The 23,896-nt window shown below is 35.7% G+C and overlaps 1 protein-coding gene and 1 non-coding gene across 2 annotated transcripts; one reads left to right on the plus strand and one right to left on the minus strand.

Moving 5' to 3' along the window:
* The first annotated feature begins 3,822 nt into the window (after positions 1-3,822).
* Positions 3,823-17,067, plus strand: LOC142350324 (uncharacterized). The gene is made up of 6 exons (XM_075402154.1): positions 3,823-4,085; positions 4,467-4,653; positions 7,658-7,842; positions 9,648-9,851; positions 10,520-10,742; positions 16,222-17,067. Exons 1-6 carry the CDS (start codon positions 3,909-3,911, stop codon positions 16,539-16,541), a joined length of 1,296 nt encoding a protein of 431 aa, XP_075258269.1. The 5' UTR covers positions 3,823-3,908; the 3' UTR covers positions 16,542-17,067.
* Positions 8,601-8,673, minus strand: Trnat-ugu (transfer RNA threonine (anticodon UGU)). The gene has a single exon. It is a non-coding gene; the product is annotated as a tRNA-Thr (tRNA).
* Positions 17,068-23,896: the final 6,829 nt, after the last annotated feature.

Genomic DNA, 23,896 nt, shown 5'->3' on the forward strand with positions numbered 1-23,896 from the left:
CCGATAACTAGAGCTGACTGACACGCCCGATGAGATGCCCAATCACAGAGTTAACGTCAAATGGTCAAGTACTGCACCAATGGAGTGGCTGCTCAATGATAAAAACCTTGAACTTAGCAAAACATCCCAGAGGTTATGGCACTCGTGAAAAACAATAAAAGGAAGAGAGGTTTTCCTGAGACAAGGGGGCTCATAAGAACTGAATGCTCTGCGAGGCAAAGTTGAAGAGTAGAAGAATAAAATAAACAACAGCGAAATGCTGGAAACTGTTGGAGTTCGTCTCGAAGAGGAGTTTCGGCAGTTTAAATTAGAAGGTCAAAGGTTACAAGAGCAACTTCTAGAGACAAAAAGATTATTTGTAAATGCTGGGAATCAGCGGGAGTCCTGCAGAAGGCAGTTTGAAATGTTTAACAGAGAGTTGGAGAATGCTAAAAGCCAAGCGGAAAGCAAAACAAGGGACGTGTTGCTCTAGTAGATGAGCAGGAGTGTTTAACTGTGGAACTGGAGTTCAGGTAAATAACAAGACCAAACAGGCAGAGGACTTTCAACTTTTTAAAACAAACCACAGCAAATTATACTGCACAATTGAATCCTTGTGCATCAAGAAACAAAAAATATTTCACCAACAGATATATCTGAGACAGATCTCAGGGACACAAAGCTAGATCAACTCTTTTGTGGGATTTTCAAGGTATGTTTGAACACTTGAAAGAATTAGAGCTTTGGAGTTGTCTCATAAAAAAACTGTAGAGAACTATGATTCTAACTACGCCAATGAATGGAAACCCAAAACCAAGTTTTTTTAAATGAACAGAATGCTCTGGGATTAAACATGGAAAGCGCGGAAGGAGTGCATAAGTGAGCTAAAGTTGTCGTCATGTTACAGAAATTTTGTTTTGTACCAAGGAAATACCAGTTACGGTGTTTTCAGACAATAGTTCAGAAGGGATACGATACATGGACCCCACTTCTAAATTGTTCTATAGAAATTTGACACAAACGTTTTGCAGCCCCGTGTAGCCGAACGGGCCGATAACTAGAGCTGATTGACACGCCCGATGAGATGCCCAATCACAGAGTTAACGTCAAATGGTCAAGTACTGCACCAATGGAGGGGCTGCTCAATGATGAAGACCTTGAACTTAGCAAACATCCCAGAGGTTATGGCACTCGAGAGAAACAATAAGAGGAAGAAAGGTTATCGTGAGACAAGGGAGCTCTTATAAACTAAATGATCTGCGAGGTAAAGTTGAAGAGCAGACGAATAAGATAAAAAACAGTGAAATGCTGGAAAATGGCTCAAAAAGGAGCTTCGGCAGTTTAAACTAGAAGGCCAAAGGTTACAAGAGCAACTTCTAGAGACAAAAAGATTATTTGTAAATGCTGGGAATAAGTGGGAGTCCTGCAGATGGCAGGTTGAAATGTTTAACAGAGAGTTGGAGGTTGCTAAAAGCCGAGAAGAAAGCAAAACAAGGTAATGTGTTGCTCTAATAGATGAGCAGGAGTGTTTAACTCTGGAACTTGAGTTCAAGTAAAAAACAAGACCAAACAGGCAGAGGAATTTCATTGTTTTGAAACAAACCACAGCAACTTTTATTACATAATTGAATCCTTGAGCATAAAGAAACAAAAAAGAATTACTAACAGATATATCTGAGACAGATCTCAGGGACACAAAGCTAGATCAACTCTTTTGTGGGATTTTCAAGGTATGTTTGAAAACTTGAAAGAAATAGAGCTTTGGAGTTGTCTCAGAGAAAGACTGTAGAGAGCTATGATTCTAACTACGCCACTAACTGGTAACGCAAACCAAGGTTTTTTAAATCAACAAAACAGCCTCGGATAAAATGCGGAAAGAGCGGAAGGAGTATATAAGTATGCTAAAGTTGTCGTCAGTGTTACAGAAATTTTTCTCTGTATCGAGGAAATCCCAGTTACGGTGTCTTCTTACAATAGTTCAGAAGGGATACGATACGCGAACCCCAAATCTAAAGTGTTCTATAGAAATTTTACAAAAAGGTTTTGCAGGCCCTTCTACCCGAACGCCGCACTTGAGTTGCTGAACGGGTCATAGATTACATATGGCCGACAACTAGAACTGATTGACACGCCCGATGAGATGCCCAATCACAGAGTAAACGTCAAATGGTCAAGTAATGTACCAATGGATGGGCTGCTCAATGATGATAACCTTGAACTTAGCAAAACATCCCAGAGGTTATGGCACTCGAGAAAAACAATAAAAAGAAGAGAGGTTTTCCTGAGACAAGGGGGCTCATAAGAACTGAATGCTCTGCGAGGCAAAATTGAAGAGTAGAAGAATAAAATAAACAACAGCGAATTGCTGGAAACTGTTGGAGTTCGGCTCGAAGAGGAAATTCGGCAGTTTAAATTAGAAGGTCAAATGTTAAAAGAGCAACTTCTAGAGACAAGAAAATTATTTGTAAACGCTGGGAATCAGCGAGAGTCCTGCAGAAGGCAGTTTGAAATGTTTAACAGAGAGCTGAAGGATGCTAAAATCCAAGCAGAAAGCAAAACAAGGGAATATGTCGCTCTAGTAGATGAGCAGGAGTGTTTAACTCTGGAACTTGAGAATGCCAAGGAGGATATCAGAAAGCTTCGAAGTAGGTTGAGAACGGAGCAGACGTAAAGAAAGGTCATCCAGAGGAGGCTGGAGGCTTAAATGCACAAAGCCCTTTCAGTCGACCACCGAATCTATACGAGCTGCTGTTCCTGCCGCATGGGACAACAACCACCACAATTTTGAAGCACTACGAAGCGTTATGTTTGCTCTGTGATCCGGACAAGGGCGGTCGGCAGGACCTCTTCAAGATTACTTCGCAAGCGAGGATTATTATGGAGGACGAGAAAAACAAGAGTATATATGATAAATATGGAGAAGAAAAAGCATAAAGTTTTTGAACTCAAATATGAACCCATGAAGAAGATTCTGAGTGATAAGAACAAAGTTTGACATGCTTGGAAATTACAAAGTTGAGCCACCAATTGATTTTTTTACAATTAAAAGAAAGCAACAGACACAGTTTGTAATCAACCGGATTTTAACAGAAACAGCAAAAACATGAATTATGATGAAAATCATCATGCGTTTCTGCCTTAACGAGATACGTCAAGGAATGTTTGTTCTTGACGGGATTCGTCAATCAGGTAAATCTGTTAGCTGTTAGTTTAACAAACGGAGACCCATGCGCGTAAGAATAATATTGAGAAAATCCCATACCGATTAAAGAAAATGGTAAAAAATAAACCCAAGATAAATTAACCGTTGATATGAACAAAAGCAACCTCCATAATTAAAACCTCAACTCAGTAAATCAGGTGCCTTTCTCCAAGAAATAAAATCTTATTCTTTTTATTCATCTCTGTAACAACAGTTCTCATAAATTTATTCTTCAAAAGTTTAACTCTGTAACTTTTAACTCTATCATTTGTTCAATATTTTTAATTCTTAAATAAAGTCTTTGACCTCAAACATTTTCTTCAGCAAACACTCGAGAAGTAAAGTGCTTTAGAAACCCCCTATCAAAACAATCAGCATAAAGTGCACGGATATTATAGAGCTATAATGGGAAATATAGTCAAAGACTTAGAATTATAGTCAAAGACAAGTTTACATACTTTTTAAATGATTTCATTTAATTTTTAAACCTGACGATGAACGCAATGTTCGAAAACGTTCGTTTTATTTAATCAATTTAAGTTTTAATTGACAATTACTTCTCTGCATCTATAATGGGAAGGACCCGAAATTTGAAATAATTTTATAAAATAAACTTCGATTGTAAACCTGTTGGTTGAAAGCTTATATATATTATTTTTCAGTTTAGTCGATGTTCCTTGTAATTGTAGATTGAACGAAGCTAGCTGCCAAAATTATTTTTCAAGAAATGGACGGGGAGCAAGAAAAGGACAGAGCTGAATTAGAGAAGTACATTAAATTTTTCTGTCTCAAAACAGTTGAACTGATATATTCTTGCAGACAGAAAAATTCTGGACTGGTACTACAAGAAGTAAATCCGAACGCAAGAGCATGGTTCAACATTCATACGCCAGACGCTCCTGAGGTTAGATGACAATTTTGAGTTCTAAGTTTGAGCGATTTTACAATTTATTGCGAAATGCAAGATGGAAGTGTAGAAAAGAACGCTTAATTTTGGTTTGCCAGACAATCTAATGTTTTAGTTACAAATAGTGTACTGCAAATACAAGAAATTGCCAATTAATCTTTTTTTGCTTGATTATCTGTGTGCGTCCTCCTCAGAAAACGAAAGTTTCATTGTATTAAATTTTCTGATGAAAGATGCTGCTGGTTCTTGTTTCACTTTTCTCACTCACTAAAAACTTTTAATCTTACTTTGAAAACCCTACTTACAGTATTTAAGCATTTTTTGTTGAACTTAACTAGTCGACTTGCAGCAACTTTCGTGAAATAATTGTTCATTTAGATAGCGATAGACGTGAAAAGAGTGCTCGACATTCAACTTCCTTCACCTCAACAGTCGCTCATAATCCAAACCTCAATTGTACTGCCTTCTAACAATTCCAAAGTTGTGATTGAATCATGGAAAATCAGTTCTTCAGATGACTGTGACAAAAATGTGAAGCTCATTGCCGGAGTATATACAAAACTTTGTAAGTGTTTAACTGATTAGCAGGCTGAAAAATACCAAAAACTAAGTGTTAATCAGATAATTTTTGTCTAATTTTCCACTGAGTTCACATAACAATTTGTTTGTAATCTAAGGGAAGAGGAGGAGGATCCAATTTTTTGCAATTTCTGTATTTTGTGTCTGTTAGGCCTTTTTAGCTTGACTTTGACTTTTTATATATCTTTATGAACACGCAGATCTCGCCTCAGTAGTTGGCTGTCATAAAATTTTGTTTTCTTTGTTTATTCGATCGTGTAATCATTTGAGGCGTAGGATAAAATTTTTAAGCCATTAGCACGACAGTCGTTAGGTATGCCTCTAATTCTATCCAATTCGAAGCATTTCCAATTTGATATCGGCGACTTGTTATTCCGACCTCTGATTATTTTTGTCTTTGTATCAAAATTGTTTTCGTAAAGTTGTTGTGTCCTTCCTTTTTTCATTGATTTTTCAGGTGATTTTGACGAAAAGTGGTTAAAACAGAAATTTAGGTCAACCTATGTGCATTGCTTTGTCTGCCAGTCATGGGAATCCCAGAAAATGCACGAAGAGGAACGACCATCATGCTAACTTAATTAAACAATCCAAATTCTAATTACAATCAGTGACAATTCACAAACTTATTTAGTGCTCTGGGAGTTGAAGCAATTATTGTAGTCGTGTTTTTAGCTGGGATCTTTCTCTAAAATACCCTTTCAATCTCTTAAATAAAGTCTTGATGCGATGACAGCTGTTCTATAAGTTATTGGTGAAATAACACGTTAACACCAAATAACGATACGAAATCTGCTTTGTAATTTCACTGTGAGTAAATTAGTTACTCTCAAACGAAGCTTTTAGTATTTATATTAGTCCTGTCGGTCTTTTTTATGCGATTTTTCGCATGAGCGATTTTTCGTCTGACCCATCTGACTTTTCGTCCTCAAAAATGGGATAAAAAGTTAGCGCCTAGTAGGCATTAAGTGCTCTTAGAGCCTTTCAGCTCATTAGTCTCCAAGTATGCAATTCACAGAAACTGTTTTGAGACTTTTACTTATGGTGTGAAGGGCGGTTCTTAAAAACTGATCCCGCCCCCCACATCAACCCCCAAACCAATCCCCACCCCTGTATATCGTTCAGGCCGTAATGATACTATACAATGATACTATGATACTATACGAACAATGGCGTTAAAAGAGTGTGAAAACTCGCAGTCAAATCACAGCAACAGTGGTTCAAGATATGCAACTGTTGTAATAGCAACGAAAGTTGATTGAAAATATTACCACTCCGTTGTTATCGCCTTCTTGAAGTTATTCAACAATATGGCTTCGCTTCATAGTTTGAAAACTTCTCGACGGCGAAAATAACAGTGAAGTAATATTCATGAGTGGTCATGATTTTTGACTAATCTAAGCAGTTCTCGTTCAGTATGACACCTTTAAGGTTAATTCGCGACAGATTACTACTAAATTTACTACCGAAAGAGGATCAAAACTGGTAAAATTTCTTGAACTGTTAGTTGTCTGAAATAAGCGGCAATGACAGAATAATAGTTTGTATCAAGTATTTTCGTCATGTGGTCCTTTTATGCGATTTTATGCTTGACCAATTCTTCTGACCCAATTGACTTTTTGTCCTCAAACATGTGATAAACAGGTAGCGCTTCGGAGGTCATTAAGTTTTGTTGAGCCTTACGCCTTATCATTCTCTAAGAATGCGATTCACCGAAACTGTTTTGAGGACACAATTTCCGGTCACTTTGCATTTTGTCGTTCCTCTGTCAAAATTTTGTCGTTCCTCTGTCTTTGTCTTAAAGCCTGTTGCTGACAAAACGTTGCTTTTCAGAACCTAGGAGGCTAAAAGACTCGTGTCCATTTTAAATTTTGAAAAAATCTCAGCTAAAGATGCCTGTAATTGAGCTATTAGAATATTTTGAAATCTAGCGGCTTAACTAAAATCCAAACGTCTCTTCCGTAATAACAATATTTGTGAACCGATTGCTTTCCTGTAATAAAGTTGAACTAGTGTTAACGGCGCAACCTTCTTTTCGTCATCAAAAAGCGACTAACTAGAAAAACACAATTACTCGCCCCTCTAAAATTGGTTGATGCAACACTTGCTTCAATTTTTACATCACGAGGTCTGCAAGTGTCGCCAAGGTTCATTTTACCACCTGCTAAATTTGACTACACATCATAGTATTGAAATATTATTAGTATTTAAAAGCCTTTTTCAACAGCTCTGTTGCAATTGTGAACTGAATTTGAGCAATGATGGAATAAAAACAAGCAAATTTGCACGCTTACTAGACTCTGAGTAGACATTACTAAATTCATTTCTTGTTTTTTAAATTAATTGTACATGTACAGCTTACTTGTGTTGGTGCGTATTGTATATCTGCACCAATTATTTATGCGACATTCGAATTCTTACTTTGCATTTATGATTTTAAGTCGTAAAAATAGATCCAGGTCTAAAGCAACTTGTTAGTTCAGACTAAAAATATATTACCAATGTTCGAATGCGTGAGTTTTTTGGCATTACTTATTAATAGTCATTTATGTTTTGTATCAAATCTTGTGACGCAAATGTCTTAATTAATTTAACTCACTCAAGCCAATAAATTTCAGTTTTGACTAAGAATTCACATAGATCAAAAGCTCGTTTTAAATCAGAAGTCGGTTTCATAAATAAATTAACTTCAATTACAAATCAAATTTGTACTTATTGTACAAAATTCGTTGAATATTCAATCCAATTAATACCTAACATTTGATTTATTGATGATTTAGTTTTTCTTGTTCGCCTAACTCTTTTGAAAACTGATATTGAGTTATATTTTATTAATTTTGAATCTCTTTTCTTTCCCCGTGTCAAAATTTGTTTTTCGACGTTCACATGAACAAAATCTAATATATCGTTTGTGTTGGCAATTTTGTTGCTTTCGTCCAGTTTATGACTAGTTGTCTCAACATATAATTCATGAGAATGGCGTTGAATTTCAGCCACGATGCTGAAAAGCATTTTGTGCATATCGAGGACCACAGCTGCATACAAGTTCTGTCGTGAGAACAGATTCTTCAACGTTGATACTGAGTTTTACTTTGGCGAAGTGTCATCATCGCTACTTGACGGGGTCTGTGACAAACCACGACGTTTGGGAACCGTCCCAACACCCTACAACTCCATCTCAGGAATGACCCCAGATTTTGGGAAAATAAAATATAAAACAGCATTTATGGCAATTATATCTTGGCTGATATCAAATTTTGGTTATAGAAATTATGATTGTCTTTCCCATTATACCCACTCCCCCAAGCCTATTGGGATCTAAGACCTTTTCCGTTAGTGCCCCCCCCCCCCCCTCAACAGTAACAGAACACGTGTCATTACATAGTAAATCATTGTAAAAATACGGCACATGCGTGTATGGGGAGGGGGGGGGGGGGGGGGGGGGGGGCAAATAATATGCGCCCACTAAGCTGGGGGCACAAACGGAAAACATCCGGTATCTGATCTGTTTGTCCCCCCCCCCTCCCAGTGTTTTTTTTATGCCCACGTTTTTACAAATTATGTCTTAAACAGCACGTTACTGTGTTAAAATATAGCACGCGCCCCTGGGGGTCATAAAAGTTAAAGACCCAGTAAGCTAGCCTCCCGTTGTATAATAATGCGACAGAAAAGCTCCGCATAGAACCTGGGGGTGCAAAGAAAATGCACCCATTAATCTGGGGTGGGGGGAGGCAAAAATTGAAAAGATCCGAACCTAATTATGAAGGTAATTAGCAAAACAAGCAAGTGGAGGGGGGGGGGCAGGGGGGTTGGGTCAAATAATATTCGCCAATTAATTTTGTAAATGATGCATGCAATACAGTCTTACTGGTAGTAATGCTGAATCCGATCATAAGGAAAAAAAAAACTGTCAAAGATTTGTAAATTGCAAAATTTAGGCTCTGAGCGGATTTGAACCACTGATCTCCGGTTTACAAGACCGGCGCATTAACCACTATGCTACAGAGCCGATGTAATGAGGGATCATAAAGAAATTACAAACAGCAAGTTCATTTTGACTTGTCATTGAGTTGGACAGCAAATAAAAGCTTTATAGGCAAGCAAATAAATAAATAGAAGCTTTCTGAAGCAAACAACCAACTAAAATAGTTATCTGTTAATTGTTTGTGAACTAGTACTGTTGTTCTTCCATTCGAAAAACGGACATCACAGAATTTAGATAAAGGAATGTTTGTACCCCCCCCCCCCCCAAAAAAAAAAAGTTTGCTGGCTTGTTTGCACCCCGAGGAAAAAATCCCAGACCGAAATCGACAAGATCTATATCATCGCAATGCTACAGAACAGTGTTAGATTGTCTTTTTTAATGTAGAATATGAGAATCTGTAAAAGTTATGTTGGATCTTTTCCGTTTGTGCACCCCAGTTACAGCACGTGTCATTACATTGTAAATCATTATGTAAAAATATGGCACGTGCGTCTGTGGGTGCAAATAATATGCACCCACTAAAATAGGGGGGGGGGGGGGCACAAACGGAAAAGATCCGTTATGTTTATACCTTTATCGTTGTATTATTACAATGGCGAGTCTACCTGTGATTAGGCGATGAGAAGCCTTATTAGTGCAAAACGCAAAATAGTTTGTCAACACAATTTTTGAAACAGAAATTTTTTGTCCTGGGCGAGGAGAGGGGCACTAAGCAGTCCTTTGTCGGAGCTTTAGATCCTAATAGCATAACTTTTATAGCTCGTCAAGTGGGGGGGGGGGGGGGTTGGAATTATCCACCTCTAAGGGCTACTCAGAAGATATCAAGTTTGAATAACCTGCCACTTTTGACGCTCTAGCATTCTGACTTAACGAGCAATATAAATCTGTCAAGCAGGTCAAGAAATGCCTGTCATAATCTGAACCTGAACCGATATAACTCAAATATCTGTAACTAATTTGTTGAATTGATCATAAATCTGGGGTTCATTTGTGCGTAATCAGTAACTGTGTTCTGTCGACACATTAAACAAATTGAACTGTTGATATCATCTCAACGAAGTCAGTTCAACTTACAATCTGCAGTCTCAAATTCATCAAGTCGCGTAGGCGGAAGATCAGAAGACGATAGCGTAATGACAGTAGGACGAAAGCTGTCTGGGGAAAATTCAAATCCTACAGTTTGCTCGCCTCCCTCCAGAAAGGTCAGTTGTTATAAGATCGTGTAAGATCTAAAGTCTTTACAGCAATCCCATCGGCGAAAGTGAGTAGGATATTGTTGAAGAATCTAAGTGAAATAGTTGTTCCGAAAAAGGGTCTCAAATTTAAGTGGTGGTATTGGTGGCTTCTCGGGTTAAAAAAATACTCTCCTATCGTTATCGTTAGCTCGAGAAATTGAGTTACTATTGCCGTATTTTACTTTTTATGCACCGACCGGGGGCGGGGGGGGGGACTGAGAATCTCGTGCTATCATTGTCGTTTTTCGCTGAGAATACGCTGCTTCCAGATAAAAAAGAACAAAGATGAAAGGAAAAATACATTACGCGACTGTTTCATTCTTTGGCATTTTACATCTTTTCGTATTTCTCGTAGTCCATTTTTCCGAAACGACTATTTCACCTAATTGACGTGGGCGTTGAAGGTAAATTTACTGTGACATGTCAGTTAAGAATTGATCGCTGAGTCATGATCGCATTCTCAAACTTACCCACTCAAGATGGGCTGATGATTTCAGATAACATTGTTGTACTTAATAAGTCAAAGTTCATGATCTTTGAAAATACCAATATCGCTTTACTACTAATTTCATTACTATAGCGTTTATAAGTAACGCTATAGCGCTTAGTTTGGTAATATTACCGTTTCTTCACAGGTACCCGAGTTTCCAATTACGCCCGCGTTTGCTGCCCAACCATCACTTAGCAAGAAAGATCTGTTGAACGATATTCCGTTTGACCGATTGTTCTCGCAACCTTTTGAAGAATTACCCAATCAAAGACCAGCCCAAGAGAACGCCGATAAGAGATCGGTGGAAGATATTTACCGCACAAAATTCCAACCACCCAATTTCTTCGTCAAGAGCAACAGATCTTCAGGTTAGTCTCAATTTTATTGCACCAATTTTTGGCCAAAATCTTTCTAATTTCAAATTCTACACTGGAAGAGCTTTTTAAAGGTACCCCTCACGATTCTCTACGACCAATATAATTCCTCCTCCCCCCTCACTAAAGAAATTTGATTATAGTTACGTTCGGCGGCAAGAGCATTTAATAAATTTTAAATCCTTTTACGAATTAATGTTTTAAGATTACTAAAATGAGGGATTATACTGCAATTAATCTGCCGCACATATATATGTAGAATGTGCTTCTGCAAAAAAGCATTTGACGGCGGAATGTAGATTCCACTTTTCAACTTCGAGTTTAGAAGTAAAAACTTTCCATTAGGGCACCACCTTTCCATCCTCCAAGTTTGAAGTTTGTAACAAAAAGTCTTTAATTTCTCAAAGAGTCATAGAAAAAATTCTCAATAAAAATTGTCTAATGCAAAACAATTCGAACATAACGGGCCCGTGTTTATTTACAACACGTTTCAGGAACTCTTATGATAATAGTTATCATAATTTAAGTGCAACTATGTGTTTGTAAGCTTTTTTCCTAATAGCTTGATAAAAAAACAATGTTTGGTGGTACAAGAAACGTTTCTGAAATATCAGTTTTGATATTTTGATACATATCATGCTTTCAAATTCAAATTTGGGAACATTCTTTGTCACGCACAGAACAAGCGAGCCTTCTTGTTGTTTAATAGCCGCCCTCATCTTCTCAGCCGGCTATTATAGCACTCCTATTTTTTTTACAATTCAAAGAATTTGAATTGTATTGGGGCGCTGTGTTTTTTTTTAAGATGTGTTCACACATTTTTCAATGACTTTGATCTTTCAAAACGGGATAAACAGGTAAAGCCCAGCGGGCATTAAGTTTCATTAGAGGCCCAAAGAGGGCTTTACTAGTCATTAAAGTGCTTAGAGTGGTACAGCTGCTGGGATGGCCTTAATTGAAGGTTAAAAGGTCGTTTTTAGGATTTTTTGGGCTCGTTTTTAGGGATGTTTTTTTGTGATTTTTTTTTAGTTTTTTGTTTGATTAGTCTTCGGTTGAAGTTTTTAAAAGTTGACGAAGGCCTTTTTCGAGACATATTTACTTTTATAACTATTTTATGAGCTATATGTTTTGGTACTACAAACACAATCACGCAAAATGATACTAATTTTTGCAATTTTTTTGAGTTTTTTGAAAGTTTTTGTCATTTTTGAGTTTTTCCAGCTTCAGGGGCCGAGTAATCTCCTTTGAGGTTTGATAATAGGGCACTGCATAGTTTCTAGTAACAACGGATTGGTTTTCAACAATTTAATGTCTCAAATTTTAGCACGTTTTTGATAAAATTTGCAATTTTTTTCAAGGTTTTCTAAAGTTTTTGTCAGTTTTTCGTATTTGTCCAGTCTCAAGTACCAAAAAACCTATTAAACGGTCGGATGAAAGTTTCTGCATGGTTGTTAGTTTCAATAAAAAGTTTCTAAGGTAAAAGCTTCTAGAGTTTTAGCAATGAGTATATTTTTGTTCAGTTTTTTTTATTGTTTTAATTTCTCAGTTTTTTGGAGATGATTTTGTTTCTGTTTTCGCTGGCATTGTTCACGTAGAGTACTTCTAAGTTTTTCATTCAATTCTTTGAATTGTATTTCAGGACTTGTCCTGCTATGTTTTTTTACTTCGTCGAATAAAAAAATGTTTCGCTTTACCTCATTTTGCCGCTTTTTCAACATTTTGCGTGGTATCTTTTTGACTTCTCTAAGCTAGTTTCTCTCTTCTCTCATTCTGCTAAAAGTGATATTGAACATCAGTTGCTCAGCAAAGCAATTCAAAACGAACAGAGTCAGTATAAAAAATTGAAGTCAGAATTAGAAACGGGATAAACCCATAAAGCCCAATTTTAGATGCCCGCTATTTGAACGTCGTTCCTATAAGTCTTAGTTACCATCTCTAATGCTTATTGGTATTGATGGTAGCCCTTGTAGCCTCTCTCTAAGAAACAGAAGTATGTTCAACTACGAAATGCCATCAAAACAAATCGGAGTTAAAAAATGTTTTTGTACATAAATCTTTTTTTTTCAATATCTTTTATTCTTTCAATCCCAATCATGCTTATTGTAATCAACGGCGGCTATTTTCCGGCAATCTGCCGGGTATGTTCTTCTTTGACTTCTCAAGTGACTTTTCACGCTTTTGTTCTTCATTTTTGAGTGATCTCTTTTGCTCTAACTCCAAAGTAAAGCTTGCTGCTAAAGCACAATTGATTGCAGCAGAGCGAAAAGAAGGGACTGATAGCCGAGTGGGCAGTGCTTTGGTGAGAGATAGAGCGGGGTTCGTGGTTCGAATCGCATCAGGGGAAACTATTTTTGCACCCATAAAGAAAAATTTATCTAGGCTACAGCCCCTGAATGAAATTGCCTCGCCTGTCGTTCAAGAGCAATTCCGACATTAGTCGGTTTATGTTTAATAGCCGCCCTCATCTTCTCAGCCGTCTATTATAGCGCTCCTATTTTTTACAATTCAAAGAATTTGAATTGTATTGGGGCGCTGCCTTTTTTTTAAGATCCGTTCACACATTTTCATGATTTTTGAAGTCAAATTGGAGTAGTGATTTTGGTTACGCCAAAACAAGAATTGGAGCGAAAAAAGCGAGTATTTTTGCGGCGTGAAATTTTTCCACTCTAATTTTAAAGTAGAGTGCAAAAATGGTGTTCGAACAAAAATTGGCCTTCTCGCTAGTGGTTTTTTGTTCACATGCGGCAATTTCACTTTGATTTTTATTGTTTTTTCGCATTTTTGGATTGGATTTTTTTCTAAATTGTTTTCCCAATCCATTCAATGTCCGTTCTAGGTCTAGTTTTCTGTTAAGTCAATAAAAATTCTTTGAATTTACGTCAGAACTTGTCCTGCTATGTTTTTTTATTCGTCGAACTTTTTTTCGCTTTACCATTTTGCCGCTTTTTCAGCAATTTGCGTGAAATCCTTTTGACTTCTCTAGGCTAGTTTCTCTCTTCTCTCATTCTGCTAAAAGTGAATTTGAACATCAGTTGCTCAGCAAAGCAATTCAAAAATGAACAAGTCAGTATAAAAAATTGAAGTCAGAATTAGAAACGGGATAAACCCATAAAGCCCAATTTTAGATGCCCGCTATTTGAACGTCGTTCCTATAAGTCTTAGTTACCATCTCTAATGCTTATTGGTATTGATGGTAGCCCTTGTAGCCTCTCTCTAAGAAACAGAAGTATGTTCAACTACGAAATGCCATCAAAACAAATCGGAGTTAAAAAATGTTTTTGTACATAAATCTTTTTTTTTCAATATCTTTTATTCTTTCAATCCCAATCATGCTTATTGTAATCAACGGCGGCTATTTTCCGGCAATCTGCCGGGTATGTTCTTCTTTGACTTCTCAAGTGACTTTTCACGCTTTTGTTCTTCATTTTTGAGTGATCTCTTTTGCTCTAACTCCAAAGTAAAGCTTGCTGCTAAAGCACAATTGATTGCAGCAGAGCGAAAAGAAGGGACTGATAGCCGAGTGGGCAGTGCTTTGGTGAGAGATAGAGCGGGGTTCGTGGTTCGAATCGCATCAGGGGAAACTATTTTTGCACCCATAAAGAAAAATTTATCTAGGCTACAGCCCCTGAATGAAATTGCCTCGCCTGTCGTTCAAGAGCAATTCCGACATTAGTCGGTTTATGTTTAATAGCCGCCCTCATCTTCTCAGCCGTCTATTATAGCGCTCCTATTTTTTACAATTCAAAGAATTTGAATTGTATTGGGGCGCTGCCTTTTTTTTAAGATCCGTTCACACATTTTCATGATTTTTGAAGTCAAATTGGAGTAGTGATTTTGGTTACGCCAAAACAAGAATTGGAGCGAAAAAAGCGAGTATTTTTGCGGCGTGAAATTTTTCCACTCTAATTTTAAAGTAGAGTGCAAAAATGGTGTTCGAACAAAAATTGGCCTTCTCGCTAGTGGTTTTTTGTTCACATGCGGCAATTTCACTTTGATTTTTATTGTTTTTTCGCATTTTTGGATTGGATTTTTTTCTAAATTGTTTTCCCAATCCATTCAATGTCCGTTCTAGGTCTAGTTTTCTGTTAAGTCAATAAAAATTCTTTGAATTTACGTCAGAACTTGTCCTGCTATGTTTTTTTATTCGTCGAACTTTTTTTCGCTTTACCATTTTGCCGCTTTTTCAGCAATTTGCGTGAAATCCTTTTGACTTCTCTAGGCTAGTTTCTCTCTTCTCTCATTCTGCTAAAAGTGAATTTGAACATCAGTTGCTCAGCAAAGCAATTCAAAATGAACAGAATCAAAATAAAAAATTGAAGTCAGAAATAGAAACGGGATAAACCCATAAAGCCCAATTTTAGATGACCGCTATTTGAACGTCGTTCCTATAAGTCTTAGTTACCACTACGAAATGCCATCAAAATAAGTCGGACTTAAAAAATGTTTTTGTACAAAATCTTTTCGATATCTTCTATTCTTCCAATCCCAATCATGCTTATTGGAATCAACGGCGGCTATTTTCCGGCAATCTGCCGGGTGTGTTTTTGTTTTAAGGTGACTTTTCCTTCACCTCTTTCTGTTTCGACACTTTTGATGTCTTTCTATTATTCTCTCCTTCATTGGGCTAGGCAATCAGTAGCAAAATTATTAAGTAGCAAAAGCCAATAGGGCAAAGTTATTAAAAGCGGGATAAGCGATTGAGATCGTTCTTTAATAGAATTATGAAGTCAAGCAAACTAATATAGGTATTAAATGTGCATATGATTTAATTTTTAAGAAGTTTCGCAACTCTATTGAGACCTCGTCTATTAAACTTAAGATAGAACAATAGTCGTAATTTTTGAGTTAACTCATTAGTATAATCAAAATCAACAGCTTAATTGAGATGAAATGTCACGCTAGTGAATCCTAATTGATATCACTGTGATAACAATGAAAAGCTGCCTTTGAGTTTTTCAGGCCTGTCTGTAAACCATTTACAGGTTACTATCCCTTGATCTACTGGCTATGTTCGGATTTTGTTTAATACATGTATGATTTTTTGCTGATCGTATACGCATATTACCATGTTTTTAATTGCTCTCAAATTTGTAGCAATTATATTTGTCATGTTTTTTGTATGCAAGTTTTCAAAAATGGAATAAACAGTTAAAGCCTGGAGGGCATTAATTAAGTGGCTGAGCTGGTCTTAGAGCCTTGCGCCTTATTAGTCTAAGTACGTGATTCGTCGAAACTGTTTTTTGAGCAGATAATTTTATGGTGTGCAGTGTGACTCTTGATCTTCCCCTCCTCGTTGCTCCCCCTCCTCGGTAACCCTCCCCCAACCGCTCGCCGGTTGTTTGAAGTCAAATCGACCGACGTTATTCGGTTTTGTTTTAACAGTCGTTACCGTTATGTTGACGATAATGTTGATAAATTTTGAAATATGTTTTGAGCTGAAGTTAGCAGATAAAATAAAGTTAAAATGTTTCAGGCTCTCAAAAGTCATCCCTTTCTCGCAAGAATTCCACATCTCGACCTGGTAGTCTAGAAATGAGCCAACCAGCCTTCATATCACCCTCTGACTCTGTCGGATCTCAACAGAAAACCGACTCAAGCAGTTCTTCAGCGGATACGGAAGCAGATGTGAGCCAGTTTTTCAGAATGGTCCAGCAGGCATCCTGTTTGAAGTCAAACGACCCCCATGAAGGTCATGTTATCAGTCACAATATGCAATTGGGCGACTATGTGACGTCATTTAATGACATCGAAGACGAACTTAAAAAACTGGTCACTGTGTTTAATAATGAGTAGCAATGATTGTGTTGTCGAAAAATAGTCGTGTCAATAAAAACAAAATGGAATATAGTTGCGCTTTTTATGTAGAATGAAAAATAATCAGAAAAGAGCATTTATTAAGATCTAGTTATAGTCGTTCGTATATTCAACACTGCTAAAATATCTGAACCTGGAATTTGTTTCTGAAAGTTTCAATAAAAAGCGCAATTGTAATTTAATCGGTTGTCAGAATAAAAAAATTCAGCATCGTATGTTACTTTGAAATGGAATTTGATGAGCTTAAAGATTCTACTTTTTCTCTAATTACTCTGTGAAGTTTAAAGTCTATTTTGTCTATATATAAAATTTATCTACATGTTCATACGTTTGATGTTATTGTGAAGGTGTTGGAAATTCAAAATAAACAATGATCGCGCTTTTCAAGGAAGCATCATTTTTATTTTGCGCATTATTTCTGTTGGTTCAATGTCACTTTAGTCTCGCAAACAATCATCGTTTTCCTCAAATAGAAACTATATTTATTAATTCATTATTTTCTCAATTTCTTTTATGCAAAATGAGGAGCTGAACACTTGTTCAGCACGTGAAAAAAATTTCAGACATGAAAAGGTTGCTGAGCACATTCATAAGCTTTTAGAAATGGTTCTTTTTATAAAAGGGGCTTGTATAAGTTCTATTGAATTTTCAGGTTTATTGATTCGAAAAGGGGGAGTGTTTTCACGCCTATTCTGACACGTCACTATAGTCTAAGAATTTAAACTAGGACCGTCACGGTTTATCTAAACAAACTCCTATCAATAGACAGTTTGAGCTAATTTACGAGAATGTTCCGGAAATACTTTGGAATTTGCTGGGAAGAAGTTTATATTACCCTAAAATTGGGATGAAAATGTTCTGAGTGGAAATAACTATTCATTAGTTTTCAATATTTGCTAAGCTTGATAGAGAGAAGCAAAAAAATGCATAATTTTTTATAATGTGAATCGAAAAAGATGTTTGATTTTTCAAAAAAAAAAACTTGGTAAACTATTTTTGGACGAATTTGATTAAAGATCAACAACCAAACCTTCACAAATTTCACTTTGACTCTCCCAAACAGATCGATCTCCGAAGACAAGTTAATATTTTGTTGTTACTTTTTTGGGAAACGAAACAACGGACAACGAGACCTTGCTTATTACGGAATTGCTTTAAACTGGCAGTTTTGAAAAAATCTTACAACGCCAAGTACTTGAATGCGAAGTACAAAACAGAAAAAAAGGGAATAATTCATTCACTTATTGAAGACTCAGCTATTGCATTTGACGACATTCTGATAAGAGAAAGCGCTGACAACGTTTAACTTATATTTTAAAAAAAATTTTGGCAAATACGTCAATTTGTTTAAATAAACACTAATTATTAAATTCTCAAATTAAAATTAATTTGAACAAGGAGGCTCGTTAATGTGCGTTTGCACATGATGTTCCGACCCGAGCTCATCTACATTTTTGACTTAATTGTCAACCAAATGAAGAGATAACAGAAATAGATGCTAGAGTTTAAAACAATCGTTTCACAACTAAACTACTAATTGAATTACATACTGCCATTTCTCATTACAGCGCTCATGAGATCTACCAATAAAAAGACTACAAGAAAAAACAGCAGACAACAAAATATGCAAAAACAAAATTTTCACGGCAGAAACCCAATATATAATTTTAAAAGCACCTAGTAAACAACGTCAAAATGCAATCAGATAAAACCTTAACAACACAAATTTACTTTTTCCTAACTAAACAGCAGATGAAAACTTAATGGAACTAGGTAACAAGTCGACAAAGAGAACGGACAATGCGGCGAAATTCAGAAATTAATGAACGTTTTTTAAACAAAGAAATTTCAAACGTCTTAAAAATCATTAGCTTTTTACTGAATAATCCATGATGAATTCTTAAAAGTCATTACAAAACCAAAAGGACCTGTCTTTGGTTAAACCAGGCCATAGAAACGAACAAAAGAAAAACTCAAAAAGTTACAAACGTCTTGCGAAAACACAAACTATTGCTACCATTAAAATCTTTAGTTATTACCTCAATATTATGTATTTTTAATTAAATTGTTGTTTCTACTAATTTAGTAGAAGGATTTATACTGAAAGATTAAATAAATATACTTGGTCCACATTTCAAAACCCTTGGGATCTGTTATTACGCGATTGTTCTGAAAGAAGTGAAAAAGAAACACAAAAACTGACCACTCATTAATTTTCTTACTGTCCAAACAAAACATCAGTGACAAATAATATCAGTAGATCTGTTATTTTTTGAAATACAAGAAATTGGATGGCACCTCTCCTTGATGAAAATGATTTAGAATTTAAAGAAAATAACAACAAAATCTGGAAAGTTTGTAAAATATTTGAAAATGTGTATCAAAATTTTTCGCTATAAAGTGACTGCTTCAAGTAATATCATTCATTCAAAGCTCTATTACAAGCTTTTGAGGACTGTCAGCAGTTTACGTCTACTTAAAGAACAAAAACGCAAAAACTGCAGATTCGGGAAAAATTGATCGAGAAAAGTGTCGAACCAGTAAAAAATGAAAACTCCACTGGAATTTTTTCTATTTTCAATTAGTTTTTAAGCGCAATGGCATTCCTCTTGTTATCAATATATTTTCAAAAAATCAACAGATATGAACAAATACATTAGAACCACGAAATTTTTAAGAAAACTTGTATTATCAACCAGAAATTCAGTAGAAAAGTGCCAGAAGAAAGTGTCGAAGCAATGTAAATCATAAGCTCTTCTCTGAAAACTTCATTCTGTGATCCATTGAACGTCTTTTTTTAACCAATGGGAACTATCAGTGAACGGATAATGTGACAAGATTTCAAAAGGATCCAAAAAAGAAAAGGTACTCGAAAACTTGAAAGAAATTACGAAATCTAGTGGCATTGAACTTTTAAAACTAACAGGTAGAAGACAAAACAATAAAACAGATTAATTTTGGCTGCAGTAGATGAATTTTTTTTTCTGTCAGTACTCAGAATGGCATACAGTTCACAAAAAATGTTTACGATTGGTTAATATTAAAAAAAAATTTCGAAAAATTAACAGAAATTAAACTGAAAAGCTTTCAATGTAGGTCAATGTCTACGCTCAAACATAACCCGATGGGTTAAAAAGATGTTTGAAATGCCTAGATAATCAGTAAGACATCACAATAAGTCTTATGACTATGAAAACAACAAAAAAAAACAGGCAACATGCAGTAGAAAAATGCGAGAAGAAACAAGTCGAAGTCAATTAAATCAATAGCTTTTCTCTGAAAACTTTTTCTGCGATCCACTGAACGTCTTCTCCAAGGAAATGGGATTAAATTTGTATTTGGATAATGTGTATAATATTTGGATAGTGTGATAAGAGTTCAAAAGTAACCAATAAAACAGAAATATCCAAAAAACTTTGAAACCTTGTGTCATTGAAGTCATATAACCAATAGTTAGAAGATAAAACCGCTAACCAGATTAATATTAATTGCAGTAGTAAACAAGTTGAAAGCAAAATTGAGACTGGCTAACTGTTCAGAGAAAAGTTAATGGTTGGTTAATATTCGAAAAAATTTTTCGAAAAATTATCTTTAAAGTCTTAACAGCCATTAAATTCAATAGCTTTCAAGGGAAAACAATAAATACGCTCAAGTATGAGACAATAGAAATGCAGGGGTGCTTATCATACATAGGTAATCAAAAAGACATCACAATAAGTCTTATGGCTATGAAAACAACAAAAACAGGCAAAATCCGAAAATTCAGAAGAAAAGTGCAAGAAGAAAGTGTCGAAGCCATTTAAACAATAAGTTTTATTATGAAAACTTTATTTGTGGTCCACTGAACGTCTTCGTTAATCCAATGGGAGCTATCAGTATTTGGATAATGTGATAAGATTTCAAAAGTAACCAGCAATACAAAAATTTCCAAAATTTTAAAGTTTTTTTTTTAGAAATCTTGAAGTCATTGAAGTCATATAAGCATGTGTCACTGAAGTCATATAACCAACAAATAGAAGATAAACCTGCTTAGCAGATTAGTGTTAGTTGCAGTAGAAAGGGAGTTGGTGTGTCAATACTGAGGCTGACTAACAGTTCACGAAAGAAGTTTATTATTGGTTTATGTTCTAAAAAAATATATCGAAAATTTTTTTAAAAGTCTTAATAGCCATTAGTTGTCCACTCAAAGCACTGGATATGTTCTCTCCATGTTTAATACGGATCATATTGCAAAGTTAGTCTATGAGTCTATGCTATAGAACTCCAAAATTTTAGTAAAACCTTTTTAAATTTCATTTAAAATTACGAAAACTCAGAGTCGAAGCCAATAAACATTAACAATTCTTTGAAAACAATTTTTTTGTTCATCGGTCTTCATTTGACTGTAAAGGAGGCTTGTCATTGAAGGAAATTTGGTACGAAAAGTGACTTGTCTCCAGGTGACCTAAAAAGCAGAAAAGAAGAAAAGTTTTATAAGAAAAGAGCTGTCAAATAGAGTTAGATTTTTTTTTATAGTGAACCTCCCTATGAGACCGGAACTAGTCTTTTCTATCGCCTTTAGTTTATTGGGAACACAAAATTGATTCATTTTCGGCGTGAAATTTAATTTTGAAATACTATTATTATAAAAGATATTTTAATTTGAAGAAAAATTACACTAAAAGTGAACAAATAGCCTGTGTTCACACAAAACTTCAATCCTAGATAATTCTTCGACAAAAACGAATTTAAAAAAATCTTTTTTATTTTGAATTCTACGCTGGACCAGCTTTTAATGATACCACATTTCTCTTAAGATGAATATATCGATCGGCCAAAATTGCCTGAACAAAAAACCCATTTGAGTATATAGTTCCTCCCCCCCCCCACAAGTGGGGTCGAAACAATAACGTAGTGCCAAATATCAAAAGTTTTGTAATGCACAACAAAGTTGTATTCAATTAACATTTTGAGAGTCACAGTAAATTTTTTTCCAAATGGCGTAAATCAACCACAGCAGAATAAGGTCAAAATTTTAGAAAATGATTTTTTATTAGTTATTAATGAATGTTATCAAACCTTTTATTGACATATTTTGTGCACAGATGCATGTTTATAAACGTTCCTTCAAAAATCAAAAGCAAAACCAATGAAAGCTGCTATCAACTGATCCCATCTTTGAGCAACTTGAGACAATTTTGCTTTCGCAATTCTTAATTGGGCTCTCAACAACAATTAATTAGCATTTCCATTCAAGTACCTTATGCACAGCCCTAATTATAAACATGCCGGAACATCATTATTGCAAAAAATAAGCCATCAGAGCTAGTAAAACAACTAACAGCTTAAACTATTGTAAAAACCACCTAACTGACAAAACAAAATTTAAAAGAGACCAGTCCTATTAACGCACAGCTCCATTATGCTTTAGGACCGATTAAACACAAACGCACGCACAAACGCACACACACACGCGCGTACGCACACATACACACACACACAATCACACACACACACACACACACACACACACACACACACACACGCACATACATGCATATTTACAAACATCCACAAGCACATAAACAAATTCGATTCTATTAAATTATATCTATTCATTATTGAGTCAATTAAGGCAGTACAATGATTTGAGTGAGGGCTTTTGTTTGGATATGAAATAAGAATTTCACCACAAAATTTTCCGGCATTCAATTAAGTTTTTGATAAGCTTTCATTTGATACAAATTTTAGTTCTAAAAACTGAGCAAATTTGAACGCCAGATCTTGCGCTTTTGTCAGATCGGAAACGCTTTATGAAAATGAAAAAGGACAGTTCTGAAATACCCTTGACGATTACAGTCAGTGCTGCTCATTGATGTAAAACTTTGTCCGCTCTATTTAGCTCAACAAATATTTTGTCTCTAAAATTACTATAAATTTTCACTTAGTGAATCCGTTAGCGGGATTTGTAAAAAAAAAATACTTTATATGGCTAAAAAATAGTTATTTTCAGCATGACTAACAAAACTTACCAAATTTTGAAAATGAGAAAGCAAAGCGTTAACTCAGAGCCATTTTCACATATCATTATCAAGCTTTGAAGGGAAATTTACACTATTTGTATAAGCTGATTTACTGCTTGTATTTACCAGCTACAAACTACACAACACTGATCAACACTACAAATCAAACAACGCTGAATTCAAAAGTCAACTCCTGCACATTTCTGCCTGGCGAATGCAAAGGAAGCCGAAGTAAAAGTAAGCCGACAGAAAAACAAGCTGAAAGTTATGTAATCTATGAGAAATAATACATTGTTAGCCGCTACAATCAATACTGCGAGTAGTATTATAGTGCATAATGAATTCCAATGCAACAAAGAAACAAAATATGTCAATTTTTAGACGTTTCGTGGGTACAGGCCTCAGCGGACCGCTGTCCATGGCCATGCCTCTCATCCGGTGTGAGATGCAATCCAAAAAGCGCGGGCCGGTTATCGCCGCGAAGCCGCGACGCCCGCGAAGAGCCCACCGGCCCGCCAGAGGCAATTTAGAATACGGGTATCCCAATTTTTTTTGGCTCACTCGACCTCATTTTCAAAATTCGGCTTGCTTGCCTATCGGCTTGCTTGACCACCACCTTTCTGCCTACCCTTCTAACCCTTTTAATAAACATAATTTAAAAAAAAACGGATGAATTGACTTAGCCGAAAGAAATGCAAAAATTAAAATTCATAATTAGTATTTGCTGAAAAAGTTTCGGCTAAATTTTTATTTTAACTTTCGGTGATTACATGGACTACTGATCCTTCATCAGAACTCAACAAGAACTCTAATTTTCAGGATCATTTGGACCATAGATTCACACATGTTGAAACTTTTTCATTGGCCCTTTTTAGATCCATTCAGATTTGTCACTACCAGACACTAGTCTACTCGAGCCATCTTCCTGTTCATCTTATCATTTGGACTTAATTTGTAGGTTTTATTGAAACAAATCACTATTGTTTTTTGCTTCAAACAATTTAAAAAAACTTAAAAAGCTAACATTTCGATTGGATCGATATGTTTAAGGCATTCTTTTGATAAAATTGCTCAATATTTCATCAACAGAAGAGGAGCAATAAACCCATGGCAAAAATGCATTCTTGTCAGACTGGTCGATTACATTCTATTTGAGCTAATGAAAATAACACCTTATGTGTATTGACTTAGAAGACTCTTTAAAGCATTTTTTTGACTTTGCAGTTTTTGTAAAAATGAATTTGTCGCATGTCTGCGCTTTAATGCTGACATAACTTTTTTGAAGAGCAATAGATGATGCCGCAGTTTTTGTGATTGAGTCTTTTGTCTGAT

This window comes from Convolutriloba macropyga, chromosome 12, assembly GCF_964194025.1.
Source record: "Convolutriloba macropyga chromosome 12, txConMacr16.3, whole genome shotgun sequence".
Lineage (NCBI taxonomy): Eukaryota > Metazoa > Xenacoelomorpha > Acoela > Convolutidae > Convolutriloba > Convolutriloba macropyga.

Coding starts and splice junctions, on each gene's coding strand:
- LOC142350324 (XM_075402154.1), top strand. CDS start 3,909: ATGGACGGGGAGCAAGAAAAGGACAGAGCTGAATTAGAGAAGTACATT. Junction 4,654..7,657: donor CGGAGTATATACAAAACTTT/GTAAGTGTTTAA, acceptor GTTGAATTTCAG/CCACGATGCTGAAAAGCATT. Junction 10,743..16,221: donor CAAGAGCAACAGATCTTCAG/GTTAGTCTCAAT, acceptor AAAATGTTTCAG/GCTCTCAAAAGTCATCCCTT.